This window comes from Lathyrus oleraceus, chromosome 4 (genome assembly GCF_024323335.1).
Source record: "Lathyrus oleraceus cultivar Zhongwan6 chromosome 4, CAAS_Psat_ZW6_1.0, whole genome shotgun sequence".
Lineage (NCBI taxonomy): Eukaryota > Viridiplantae > Streptophyta > Magnoliopsida > Fabales > Fabaceae > Lathyrus > Lathyrus oleraceus.
Window position 1 is genome coordinate 126,193,544 of NC_066582.1, and position 14,728 is coordinate 126,208,271.

Sequence of the window (14,728 nt, forward strand, 5' to 3'; positions counted from 1 at the left end):
ATTGGAAATATGAAAACATTAATCAAACTCAAGATATTTATGAAATAATTCAATAACTAATCATTTCACCACAAAATAGGGTTAAAAACTTTATGAAAACCTAACATACCAGCTTGACAGCTACCTCCTCACCAGTTTGTACATTAACAGCTGATACAAAAATCCTCAACACCCATTTTATGCCTCTGAAGACGCATATATTCAGTTTCCTTCTTCTCTAGAAACTTAAGTAGGTTATTTTGATCTTCCTCGGAGACATCTGCATCAGCCAACTTCTTTTCCAAGACGGTCCGCCTGTTATAAGCGACGAATTAGAAAACTCTGCAACATATTTGCCATCGCAACCAACATAATGTACAGCGAAATTCAAAATCTTCAATATCTCAGTCCATTTCAATCAATGAATTACTAATGCAATTGAGAATTTACAAATTCAGTGATATTTTGAATTTTTCAGTAGTTATAGAGACTACATTGATGATTAAAGTACCAAAATAATAATCATGAAATGAAACATACCGCTCCTTCCTCTCTTGAAGACTCCTGTTCCTTGTAATGGTTCTCAATATACTGTTTCGCAGCCGCTACCTTCTGCTTAGTAACATTCGAAAGACTCTCATCATCAACAGACACATCGGAATCCTCCGCTCCGCCCATAACATCGTCCTTCATATCCGGGGCTGTTAGGGTTCGCTGGAGGGGTTTAATCGCAGGAGGGAAAACAAAAAGAACTGAGAACGAAAATAGAAGTCTGAAATTTAATTTTAATTAGACCTTAGACAGCGCTTTTGTGGAAAGCGCTTTCTAAGATATGCCTTAGACAGCGCTTTCCAAAAGCGCTTTCTAAACCCCCACCTTAGACAGCGCTTTTGGTTTTAATTTTTTTTTTAATTGAAAGACTTTAAACAGCGCTTTCTCAAAAGCGCTGACTAAGGTCTATATTTAAAAGCGCTTTCTAAAAGCGCTGTCTAAGACCCCCCCTTAGACAGCGCTTTCATTATTTTTTTAGAACATTTTCCGTGTTTTATTTTTATTTTAACCTTAGACAGCGCTTTCTTTTAAAAGCGCTGTCTAAGATGCGCTGTTAAAAAACCTTTTTGGCGTAGTGTAGGCATTGGGGTGTCGATTGATTTTGAGTCATTCATTCCAAAGCGCTTGAGTAGTTCTCTGCAGTATTTTGTTTGACATACTGTTGTACCCTCATCAAGTTGCTTTATTTGCAGTCCTAAGAAGTAGTTCAGCTCCCCCATTAGACTCATCTCAAATTCACCCTGCATAACCTTAGAAAATTCTTCGACCAAGTGTATGTTAGTTGAACCAAATATAATATCGTCGACATAAACTTGAACTAAAAGAATGTGCTTCCCTTTGTGTTTAATAAAGAGAGTATTGTCCACTTTACCTCTTGAATATCCATGATCAATCAGGAATTTGCTAAGCCTTTCATACCAAACCCGAGGGGCTTGTTTAAGACCATACAAAGCTCGTTTTAATTTGTAAACATGATCTGGATTTTCAGCATTTTCAAAACCAGGAGGTTGTGAAACATATACTTCTTCATTTATGACACCATTGAGAAAGGCACTCTTTACGTCCATTTGGTAAAGCTTAAAATCCTTAGAACACGCATAGGCAAGCAAAAGACGTATAGCTTCAAGGCGAGCAACTGGAGCATAAGTTTCCTCATAGTCTATGCCCTCCTCTTGGTTATACCCTTGTGCTACTAAACGTGCCTTGTTCCTAGTAATCACTCCGTTTTCATCAAGCTTGTTCCTAAAAACCCACTTAGTGCCTATGATATGATGATCTCGCGGACGAGGGACAAGTTCCCAAACGTCATTTCTTTTAAATTGATTAAGCTCTTCTTGCATGGCCATTAGCCAAAATTCATCAATCAAGGCCTCTTTGGCATTCTTAGGTTCTACTTGTGAAACAAACGCGAAGTGAGAACAAAAATTACTTATCTTAGAACGAGTCATTACTCCCTTTGAAATGTCTCCCAAGATGTTGTCAATGGGATGGTCTTTTGAGGATCTCCAAGCTGTTGGAAGATCATTCACTTCAGCTGTCTTTTCTTCCTCAATTTCTTCATGACTAGTATCTTCCTCCTTCTCATGGGCAGCTGTTTTGGACTGATCAGTTTCCTCAACAGCTTCCTTGAGTATGTCTTCTGTAGATACACCTGCGTCATCAAAAGAAATACCTTTTCCGACATTTTTCGGATAAGACTCATCAAAAGAAACATGAACAGATTCTTCAACAGTAAGTAAACGCTTATTATACACTCTATATGCTTTACTTGACAGTGAGTAACCAAGAAAGATACCTTCATCTGCTTTTGCATCAAACTTCCCAATGTTTTCCTTACCGTTATTCAAAACAAAACATTTACAACCGAATACGTGAAGATGTGACAAGTTTGGTTTTCTTCCTTTCAAAAGTTCATAAGGAGTTTTGTTTAAAATAGGGCGAATTGAGATTCTGTTTAGAACATAACAGGCTGTGCTGACAGCATCAGCCCAAAAGTATTTTGGTAATCCACCCTCATTAAGCATTGTTCTCGCCAACTCCTCTAAAACACGATTTTTACGCTCCACAACGCCATTTTGTTGTGGAGTGCGAGGGGCTGAAAAGTTATGCTCAATACCATACTTGTCACAAAACTTCTCAAAGTGATAATTTTGAAACTCACCACCATGATCGCTACGAATTGTAACTATTTTGGAATTCATTTTGTTTTGGGACAGATTTGCAAAATTTTTAAAAGCAGAAAAAGTTTCATCTTTGCTATGAAGGAATATAGTCCAAATGAATCTAGAGTAGTCATCAACTATTACAAAGCCATAGTAATTTCCACCTAGGCTCTTTGTCCTAGAAGGTCCAAAGAGGTCCATATGGAGAAGCTCAAGGGGTCGTGAAGTTGAAATTACATTTTTAGATTTAAAAGACACCCTTGTTTGCTTTCCCATTTGGCACGCGTCACATAGGTGGTCTTTTGAAAATTTTATTTTGGTAGACCGACTACTAGATCCTTAGATACAACCTTATTTAGCAAATCGAAGTTAACATGCGCTAAACGTCTATGCCAAAGCCAAGAATCATCATTCAAGGTGACTAGACATTTAGTATTTGTTAAAGGTACATCAAACAAGTCAAGCATATAGATGTTGTTTACTCTTACACCCTTAAACACAATGTTTTGTTCAACATGTTCAATTATGCAGCAAGTTTTTGTAAACGACACTTTATAGCCCATGTCGCATAGTTGACTTATGCTTAACAAATTGTGTTTAAGTCCCTCAACTAAATGGACATTTGAAATAGTAGTGGTGGAGGGATTACCTACACTACCTTTGCCGAGTATAGCTCCTTTGTTGTTGTCTCCATAAGTGACATATCCCTTCTTCTTTGCCTTGAAGTCTATAAAGAGCGATATGTCACCGGTCATGTGCCTCGAGCAGCCGCTGTCAAGAAACCACCTTCTATCTGCGGAGGCAAGGCACTCATCCTACAACATCAAAAGAGAGAAGTTGGTACCCAATTTTCATTGGGTCCAAGTGGGTAAGTGCTAACATGGTTGCCTTTTGGCTTCCATTGATAAATGCCTTTAGGGACAAGAAATCTCCTAAATTTGCATTTCTCAATGGTATGGCCAGCATGGCAACAATAATGACATAAACCATGATGATGTGTTTGTTGTTTCTTGTTCATTGAATCCTTTAGAAAAAAAGAGTATTTTGCATATGGAGGATTCAATGACTTCTTAAACAACTTGGGGTCAACGGCATAAGTAACTTTAGGTTGTAGCGCTTTCTCTAATTTGACCTTAAGAGTGTTTACCTCTTTTTGCCAAATATAACAAGCGTCACAATACCTAACTCTACTACATCCGTCAATGTCAATAATTTTTGAATTTTCTGCAATACTAGCTTTCAACGCTTCTAACTCAATTTCAGCTTTGTTTACTTTACCTTCCAGAAATGAAAAAATATGTTTGTCGGAAGATAGTCTTTTAAAAGCATCTACAGCTTTGTTATGCAGTTTTTCAAAAGCTATTTTTAGTTCCAAAAAAGACATAGAAGAGAAATTATTGTAGTAGGCTTGTTTTACCTTTTTGTCATTGTTTTTCTTCTTGTGGTAGGACAGCTTTTTTGTGTGAGCCATAAGGCACAGATTTGCTGCTTCATCATCATCACTTGAGCTTTGTGTGCTTGATGAATCGCTATCACTTTCCCATGCAATGTACGCTCTTCTTTGTTTGCTGTACCCTTTTGGTGAATCCTTTCTTTGATCCTTATACTTTATAGGGCAATCCGTTTTATAATGTCCAGATTTACCACAATTAAAACAGGATCCTCTTCCTCTACTCTTCTTGTTCTCTTCTTGTTTCGAATTTGTGGATTGTTTTCGAAACTTCATGAGATTTTTGTCGGAATGCTTGACTCCATTCTTTCGAATGAATCTATTGTATCTCCTTACAAACAGTCCCATTTCCTCATCATCCGAGTCTTTGTCACTACTTGAATCATTGTCGCTTTGCTCTTTTCGTGAGGACTTAGAGCTAGAGGCCACAAGAGCTATTGGCTTCTTCTCTCCCTCTTTGTCTCTTTTCTTCTCCTTTTCCTTCTTACTTTTGTTCTCATATTTTTCAAGACTTTCCAATGCTTGCTGATGTTCTTCCAGCTTTCCAAACAAAGTTGTAATTGTAAGTCTTGTTAGATCGTTGGCTTCCTTGATTGCTGTTACTTTAGGTTGCCACTCCCTGCTAAGACACCTGAGAATTTTTTAGTAGCAATTTCATTGGAAATAGGTTTTCCAAGAGCATTCAATCGGTTAGTTAGATGAGTGAATCTCTTTTGCATGTCAGAGATGGATTCTCCTTGTTTCATGCGAAAGAGCTCAAACTCTTGATTGAGTGTGTTAATGCGGGACTGTTTTACTTCAGTAGTACCCTCATGGGCAACTTCTAAAGCATCCCACATTTCTTTAGCTGTCGTGCAATGGGATACTCGATAATACTCATCAACACCAAGTGCTGAAATTAACATGTTTCGAGCTCTCCAATCACACGACCACTTTTTTTCATCTTTCTCATTCCAATCATCTTCTGGTTTAGGTACTATGGCGCCAGCTGCATTAGTCATAGTAATTTGAAACGGACTGTTTTCAATGGCAGCCCATACTAGCCTATCCACAGAATTTATATGAACTCGCATGCAGTCTTTCCAGTAGCCGTAATTTTCACCGTTGAAAATAGGCGCTCTATTATACGCCCCCTTTGGTTCAGAATCCATACTATTACAGGCAGCCACAGAGCACCAGCGAACCGGCGCTCTGATACCACTTGTTAGACGGTGTGGCTAGTGATCGAGAGGGGGGTGAATAGATCACCTCTTTGAAATTTAACGGATTTGAAATTTTATCAGAGTTTTCAAAGTTGGCGGAAAAATCAGTCCCGAATCGACTTCCGTCTATTCTGAACTGCTACTAGAAAGCCGGACACACAAGTTTAATTGTTGGATTTTAATGAGAATGACAGAAACAATTCACACCAGAATTTTAACTAATTGAATGCACTTATCATTAAAGTCTATTTCCAATGAATAAAATCTAGCTAACCGTTTTGTCAAACAGTTGGTGTGTATGTGATCGATGATAAACAGCAATGGAGTTTGATTAAAAGTTTTCTTGCCACTGCTGTCTTACAACAGGAACAATCACCACACACTAACTGAAATTACGAAAACAGTTTTAAAACGTAAATAGGAGTAAGGTAAGAATACGATACGCAGAGATTTGGTAAGGAAGTTCCCCACGTCGTCCTCGCGTATGGGTACGTCTCCCTCTCAATTTCAAATGAAATTGAGAACTTTGATTATCAATATTTGCCGAATCCGTTGATACAAGGTTATGATACAAAGACAGAATTCTAAACTTTAAGAACCTCTTCTTGTATGAACCTTCACTTGATCTGAGCACGATCAAGATTTTCCTGCACGAAATTGCAAACAATTCACCGGTTCCACGACCTGCTTGCGAAATCCCCCGATCTCCAAACGCAACGCTGCGGCTGAATATGTTTTGCAAACGTGACTCCCAAACCCTCAAGAACACTCCAGTTCTTGAAGGACAAACCAGTAGGTTTTTCCTAGAAACCCCCTTCAATCTTCAACTCAGCTAGATCCTCGATCGTTCCACTGCAAACCACAGCTAGATCCTTGATCGTACCACTGAACGTTATCTCGATGCTTCTTTAATCCAAAGAACAAGAATGGTTATGTGTAAATGTTCTTGAAGAAAAGTGATTGAGAAGATGAAGAAGATGAAGTCTCTTTCAGGTTTCTAAATGCTCTCAAACAATTGCTCCAACACTGCTTTTGATCTTGTGTTCAATTGTTTTCCCTCAATGAATTCGTTATTTTTCACTGCTGTCATAACCTGTCTTATATATGCTGCAAAAACAGTTACTGTTATAACATAAAACAGCTTTATGTATTGATGCATAAGAGTGTGTATCGATGCATACTGTAAGATATGTGAATTTTTGGTGAAATTTATTAATCATGTATCGATGCATAATTCGTATGTATCGATGCATGTGATTATTTCACTAGTATGTATCGATGCCTAATGCGCATGTATTGATACACAGGCTGTTTCAATTGGTCATGTATCGATGCAGGGATCGTGTGGATCGATGCATAGAGTCTTTAGCCTTCCATGTATTGATGCATGATTCGTATGCATCGATGCATACTGAACAGAAAGGTTTTGTGATTTATCACATGCAGTATGTATCGATGCAGAGGCTTATGTATTGATGCATACTGACATAAAATGCATTTTAATTGTTATTTTAAGGGAAGTATCAATGTAGGTTTATATGTACAGTTATGCAACAGTAGAGTGGGATGGAAAACATAATAAAAACACAAATGTATCATGTAATGCAATGCACAACCAACATTTGGATGATGATCACACAATTTGCTATCATTAAAAATTAATTCAAGGTAAAGAATTCTCTCACACACAGTTGATTGAATAGGGGCAGTTGTAGCACCTCAAATTTGCCCCCCTCATTTCATGCATTCATTTTAGAGCATTTAACATTTCATATTGCATTTCATCATGTCAATCAGAATTAAATCCAAGAGTTTGTCTTCCAAGAAGTTTGGATATCATCCAAGTCACTTTGTGGGTTCTATCTGAAGGACCAGTCCACACAAGGGAGATTGTACATCAACTAGAGGTTTTCTTTAAAGGATCATGCTTAATGGGCTCAGTACAGTTCAAAATTCAACTACGAAGTCAAAAATCAACTGTTGGTCAACTGAGGGTCAAATGGCTAGGGAATGGCTTAAGATACTTCCAACATGTTCAAATGAGGTTTATTCATCAGTCAACATATTACTCTTGAAGGAACAAAGGTCCAACGCATAGGTTACAAATTTGGAAAGATGACTTGAACTGTCATGCTCGCTAGGTGAGCAGAATGGTTCGCCTAGCGAGCCACCAGAGTCTGAACTATCATGCTCGCTAGGCGAGCAGATCCTTCGCTAGGCGAAGCCCACGCGTTTTGAAAATATAACAGAAAGTCATGGGCTTGAGTTGCCCTCATTTTGAGCCCACAAAGCCACGAAAATCAGTATAAATTCTAAAAAGATTCAGAAGAACAAAACCCTAGAGAGCGAACTAACTAATCTGCAGCAGACTCCAGACACTGAAGAGAAAAATTCACTCGGACTCTAAGACTTTCCACTCTGACTCACACACTTCTCACACAAACCCTAGCATTGCTTTGTAAACCCAACCGTGCAATTCAATTTCAATCGATCTCTCCAATCAGGTTTGCCCTATTTCCACTACTTTATGCTTTCAATTTGAAATTTCTGAATGTATGAGGTATTATGGTTGAGTTTGGAAGAGTGGGTATCGTTAGGTTTTGCATGTGGGTTTAGATGTGCATGAATGTGTAGAACAATGCCTTGAATGTTTAATCACTTCGTTTCTGAAATGGATACCATAGGGTTTGGGGTTCCTGAAATCGGACTGTTATCAAGGAAGAACCCAAAACCCGCAAGCATTCGCTAGCACCTCGCTAAGCGAACATGTAGAGAAGCTTCGCTAGCATCTCGCTAAGCGAAGCAGTAACGATGATGACAGTAGCTGTTTTTTTTTCTATTTGCTCTATAATCTGTTTTGTGTTTTGTTGTGACATGTTTTCTATTGCATCCGTGCACTGTTTACCTGACATAGTTGTTGTTATGTTTCTTTTGTGCAACTCTTGATTGCACCCCATCTTGTCATTCTAACGTGTTTGTTGAGTTTTTGTGAGGGCTCGCATGACTCTTGAAGAGATAGCCTGCTTGGTATTCCACTTTATTTGTGGGATACCATTTCGAGATTTATTCTGATTACTTTGCTGACTTGCTTTCTTTGATGGTGCTAGCTTGAGAGATCAACGGGTTTCTTGCTTCTTTAGTTGTTATTACTTCGGATTTTTATCCGTGTGGTAGATCTCTTGATCCCTTTATCTTTCCCGCATTTTACCGCTTTCTTAGCTGGAAGACCTCGATAGGGGGCGATGTTTTTTGGGTGTTTACTTTTGTGCCCAAAGACCTCCAAGAAGAGGCACCAGTGCTAAAGACCTCCACGAAGAGACAATTGACGGATAGTCAATCCCCCGTTATTCAGTGTGTCGTTCTTTATGCTCGCACTACGTGTCGTTGCTTCAGAACAAAAGCCTAAGATCTTTTGTCCGGTCAGTCAGTGGAGAGGGTTCCATCTTCCTGAATCCCCACTTTTTTGTCATGAGCTCACCCTGTCCAGGGTTAAGAGCTATGAGGTCTTATCCTCATTACCCTTTTGATCTGCTCACCCTGACGTTCAATGTCAGTGGTTAAGAGCCCATTTGATTACCTTTCCATGGCTTGTTTATCGAGGTTGATATGACCCCTCTTGACTAAAGCCCTACCCATGTATGATTGACCCCCCCTTGTTGGTGTGTTTATTTTATGCTATATGTTTTTGTGTGTGGTGATCGTCTCCCCATAGGATTGCTAGGCTTCGTATAGTCTCTCGTTTGCATGTCAATTAAGGTAGCACGGTTCCTTCATCTAGGACTTCCTTTTTTGCATGGGCATTCCTAAAACACAAACGAACTCATTGATTTTTCTTCTCCTAAGAACACGTTAACTCCTTCTACTACAGGCGAGTAAGTCTCCAAAGGTCGAGCATCCGGTAGATTGCGTAGTAACGTCGTTCATCTAAAAAACACAAAACAAACAAAAATAGGTTAGCCGAACTACGGCTTGCTCTGATTCTCATTCCAGATGAGATACGTAGGCATAAGACGCGATGTCTTAGCAAGCACACTCCTCTTTAACCCATAGGTAGCCGAGCTACGAAGACTCTGATTCTCATATTCAGATGAGATACGTATGCAGTGGATGCGACATCCGTGCGAGTCATTTTCTTTTGACCCCTCTTTTAGTAAATAGTACATTAGATAAACCCACACCCTTTAGACAAGAACAACAAGAGTGGATCCCGTAGAGTACTACGGATGCGTAGGGGTGCTAATACCTTCCCTTCGCATAATCGACTCCCGAACCCGAGATTTGGTTGCGAGACCTTGTCTTTTCCTTTTTCCAGGTTTACTTCGGGCGTTTCCTTTCCCTCCTTTGGGATAAATAACGCACGTTGGCGACTCTTCTGTCATTTCTTTTTTCGCCGATTTTTTTTTCGCATTCCTTTTTTAGGTTGCGACAGTTATCACCAATGGAAGTTTTGTTATAGTCTCATATGACTTTTATAACCCGATTAATCACATCGACAAGGATTATGATGAGGATTGCGAGCTCCCCGGAGAGTTAGCACGACTACTCAAGCAAGAGTCGAAGGTCATCCAACCGCATGAGGAATCAGTTGAAGTGGTCAACCTTAGAATGAATGAGGAAGCTAAAGAAGTCAGAGTAGGCTCGGCTCTACAAGAAGAAGTCAAGGAGAAATCGGTCAAGCTCTTAAAGGACTACATGGATGTGTTCTCATGGTCTTATCAAGACATGCCAGGGCTCGATATTGATATAGTGGTCCATCGTCTACCTCTCAAAGAGGATTTCCCTCCAATGAAGCAAAATTTTAGAAGGATCCATCCCAACATGGCTATGAAGATCAAGGAGGAATTGCAAAAACAGCTCAGCGCAGGCTTTCTAGCAGTCTCCAATTACCCTCAGTGGATTGCCAATATCGTGCCCGAGCCCAAGAAGGATGGCAAGTAAGGATGTGCGTACTATTAGGTTTTATCGTCAGCCAATATGGCATTAAGGTGGATCCTGAGAAGGTGAAGGCCATATAACCTATGCATGCACCCAAAACTGAGAAGGAAGACTGAGGATTCCTGGGGAGATTGAATTACATAGCTAGATTCATATCTCACCTAATGGCCACTTGTGAGCCAGACTTCAAATTACTTTGAAAAGATCAAGTTGTCATTTGGAACGAAGATTGCCAAAACGCTTTTGAGAAGATAAAGGAGTACTTACAAGAAACTCTTATTTTTAAGCCTCATGTACATGGAAGACCTTTAATCATGTACCTTATTGTCCTTGAAGGATCCATGGGGGGCATCCTAGGCCAACACGACGAGACTGGTAGGAAAGAACACGCAATATATTACTTAAGCAAGAAGTTCATCGATTATGAGAGTAGGTATTCAATGCTTCAAAAGACTTGTTGTGCACTAGCTTGGGCTGCCAAATGCCTAAGGCAGTACATGCTCACTCATACAACACTATTAATCTCCAAGATAGACCCTGTCAAAAACATCTTCAAGAAGCCTGCTCTAACCGGTAGAGTATCCTGTTGGCAAATGGCTTTAACCGAGTACGACATCCAACATATCATTCAAAAGTCCATCAAAGGGAGTGTATTGTCTGACTATTTAGAACATTGACCCTTAGAAGACTACCAGCCTATGCGCTTTGAGTTCCCCAACAAGGACATCATGCTGATTAGAGACTGCAACATCTTCGGATCTGAGGAAGGACCAGAGCTTGGATCCCAGTGGACCTTGGTATTTGATGGATCTTCTAATGCTCATGGCAATGCCATTGGGGCAGTCATCACCTCCCCCACTGGTTTCCATTTACCCTTCACCGCAATGTTATGTTTTGAATGTACCAACAATATAGTGGGATACGAAGCATGTATCTTTGGCATTGAAGTTGCTATTGATCTTGGGATCAAAATTCTTGAAGTATACGGAGATTCAACATTGGTTATCAGCCAAGTCAAAGGAGATTGGGAAGCTCAAGATCACAAGCTCATTCCTTACAAGGAGCGTGTCCTAACACCGATCCCATACTTTGACGAGATTACATTCAACCACATTCCTATAGAGGAAAACCAGCTAGTCGATTCCTTGGCAACTTTGTCATCCATGTTTAAGGTCAAATGGAAAAATGAAGCACCAACTTTCCATCTCGACTACTTGGACGAGTCTGCCAACTGTCTGGCATCAGAAGACGAAGCTGACGATCATCCTTTGTTCTACGACATCACAAGATTCTTAGAGAACCAAGAGTATCATGTGGATGCATCAATCATCGATAAGAAGTATCTTCAGAAGCTATCATCCAAGTTCTTCTGAAGTGGAGAAGTTTTATACAAGAGAAGTTATTATTCGGTTTTGCTAAGGTGTGTGAATAAGCAAGAAGCAAACCAGATTATAACAGAAATCCATGAGGGATCCTTTGTGACGCACGTCAGTGGCCATACCATGGTAAAGAAAATATGGAGTGTCAGTTATTACTGGATGGCTATGGAGGTTGACTGTTACCGCCACATCCAAACATGCCATAAATGCCAGATATACACCGACAAGATCCATGTGCCACCAATGCCACTCAACGTCCTAACATATCCTTGGCCTTTTTCCACGTGGGCATTCATGTGATCAAACATATAGATCCAATTGCATCAAATGGATACCACTTCATCCTTGTAGACATTGACTATTTCATGAAATGGGTGGAAGCAGTCTCTTATGCCAACATCACCAGACAAGTAGTGGCTCGATTCATAAGAAAAGAAATCATTTATCGTTATGGGGTCCCCAACAAGATCATTACTGATAATGGATCTAACCTCAATAACAAAATGATGAAAGAGCTTTACCAAAGCTTCAAAAACGAATACCACAACTCAGCGTCTTATAGACCCAAGATGAATGGCGTTGTCGAGGCGGCTAACAAAAACATCAAGAAGATTATGCAGAAAATGGTAGAAACCTACAAAGACTGGCATGAAATGCTCATGTTCGCATTACATGGATATTGTACCTCAATATGCACCTCCACTGGGGCAACTCCCTTCTCTCTAGTATATGGCATGGATGCAGTCCTGCCTGTTGAAGTAGAGATTCCTTGTTTAATGATTTTGACCAATTTCAAGCTTGATGAAGCTGAGTGGGTACAAGCCCGGTTTGACCAATGGAACCTCATTGATGAGAAGCGTTTGGCATCCATCTGCCCGGCCAGCTTTACCAAAATCGCATCAAAAGGGCCCATGACAAGAAGGTATTCCCTCACATCCTCAAGGCCGGAGACCTTGTGTTAAAGAAGATTCTTCCAATTTACACCGATCCAATGGGCAAATGGACACTGAACTATAAAGGCCCATATGTTGTAAGAAAGATCTTCTCTAGAGGAGCATTAATTCTTTCAACTATGGATGGTGAAGATCTTCCATCCCCCGTGAACGCGGATGCAGTCAAAAAATACTATGCTTAAAAAAATTATTAAAAAAAGCCCGATAAGTAGAAAACCTGAAATGGAGACTTGTGCAAAAATGGGTATCCCGTAAAACTAAAAACCCGAAAGGGCGGTCTAGGAAAATTAAATAGGGGCATTTTCCATACCCTCAAATTTACCCTACCTCATATCACCTTTTTAAACCTTAATCCATGAGCATACATCCCATACATGTCAGCTCATATGCATCTATAATTAATGATTCACAAGAATCCACAAACCCAAGGCATGGGATTCATCTGTGAAACTTTAAGATCCTCTGACCATGTGTCGCATCCGCGAAAAACAATCGGCGGGCTAAAACAAAACAACACAGAGCCGCCACCGTGCGTTATTTATCCCAAAAGAGGGAAAGGAAACGCTCGAAGTAAACCTGGAAAAGACACGGTCTCGCGACCAAAGAGAATGGGATCAGGAGTCGGTTATGCGAAGGGAAGGTATTAGCACCCCTACGCATCCGTCGTACTCGACGGGATCCATGCTCAAAAGATAGAAAAAAGGTTGCTAAAACAAACATCACACACACACACACTGAAGACAACACAGGTGGGAGAAGAGGGGAGAGGGCTCGCTAGGATATCGCATCCTATGCCTACGTATCTCGTCTGGAACGAGAATCAGAGCTACCGTAGTTCGGCTCACGCACGCCGAAACAAAACACACACAAGCAGGCAAACATGGAACCCGAACGCCAGTCGCTGGACTTACATCAGCTTCCGAACCAAACAAACCCACACTGGAAACCAGATGCCACTTGATGGACTTATACCGGACTCCAAGCACACAACAATAGGATACGGAATGCCAAACGCTGGGCTTACATCCATCTCCTAACACACACAAGAAGGATAACAAATAACAAGTTACTAAGGAGTCTGGCACTCGAGCCTAGCAACTGTCAAGCAAACACACACAAAAGAAAAAGGGTGAACACACAGACTAACAGGGAGTCGGGAACTCGAGCCTGATAGCTGTCAAGCACAACACACTCAAAAAAAGAAAAGGGTGCCCGGAGAGATCTCGTACGATCTCCTGCCTACATACCTCATCTGGTATGAGGATCAGGGCAATGTAGTTCCCCTTAACAGGGGAGAAACTTTCTCCTAACCAGAGACAGAGGGAGACACAACTAGGGAGACTATGACTCGAGCCTAGATGTTATCATGCATATCATCCCTAAGTTAAGGTTGCTATCTAACTTGCACAGGCAGCAAGCTAATCCTAAACAGGCAAAGCAAAGCATACAAGCACAATCAAAACAAAGCAAACATACACAATTAGCACACACTATATACAGACAAAGGTGGGCTCACACAAAGGGTTAGGCTGCAAAAGCAAACCAACTGTATCAGGTGATGTTAGCTCTTAACCCTAACATTGAGAGTTAGGGTGAAGCAGATGAAATAGGAAGTGAGGGGTGTGCCTCACAGCTCTTATCCCTAGCCTGGGAGAGCTTCAGACAAAGGAAGTGTGGGTTCAGAAAGTGGGAACCCTTCTACACTTATGACACTGACTCAACATGGATCTTGGGTTAATGTCCACAATGCATCAACACCAGTTGTGCGAGCAAAGGGAAGACTCAACTGAATAGCAGGAGATGGATTGCACATCTCTTTTGTCTGCCAATTGCCTTAACAAAGGTCTTTTCCTGCTTGGCACAAAGATAAATAATCACAAGCATTGCCTCTTAAGGAGGACTTCAGACAGGTGCCTGGCCAAGTAACAGGCCAGGTCTTCCAGACTACATGGAGTTAGTGAGTTCTACCTCAATTGGTTTAAGCAACCAAGCAGCAGAAAAGCAAGTTCACAATGAACTATAGCAACTAATGTACCTGAAATCAATCTAACATAATCAGTACACAGCTCAAACAGTTAAACAGACAAATTAAAAGTCAACAGTTAACTGTACACAA

General features: G+C 40.5%; 2 protein-coding genes across 2 annotated transcripts in view; one reads left to right on the forward strand and one right to left on the reverse strand.

Annotated features, from left to right (window-relative positions):
- Positions 1-672, reverse strand: part of LOC127136335 (casein kinase 1-like protein 10) — a 115,261-nt gene extending 114,589 nt beyond the window's left edge. Inside the window, exons 1-3 of the mRNA XM_051062912.1 lie at positions 520-672; positions 288-373; positions 110-185 (exon numbers count right to left, since the gene is read on the reverse strand). Of these exons, the coding sequence (XP_050918869.1) occupies positions 110-185; positions 288-373; positions 520-672 (315 nt within the window). The remainder of the gene's footprint in view (positions 1-109; positions 186-287; positions 374-519) is intronic.
- Positions 673-11,008: 10,336 nt separating this feature from the next.
- On the forward strand, positions 11,009-11,653 carry LOC127136336 (uncharacterized). Its single transcript, XM_051062913.1, has one exon. It carries the CDS (start codon positions 11,009-11,011, stop codon positions 11,651-11,653), a length of 645 nt encoding a protein of 214 aa, XP_050918870.1.
- The last annotated feature ends 3,075 nt before the right edge of the window (positions 11,654-14,728 follow it).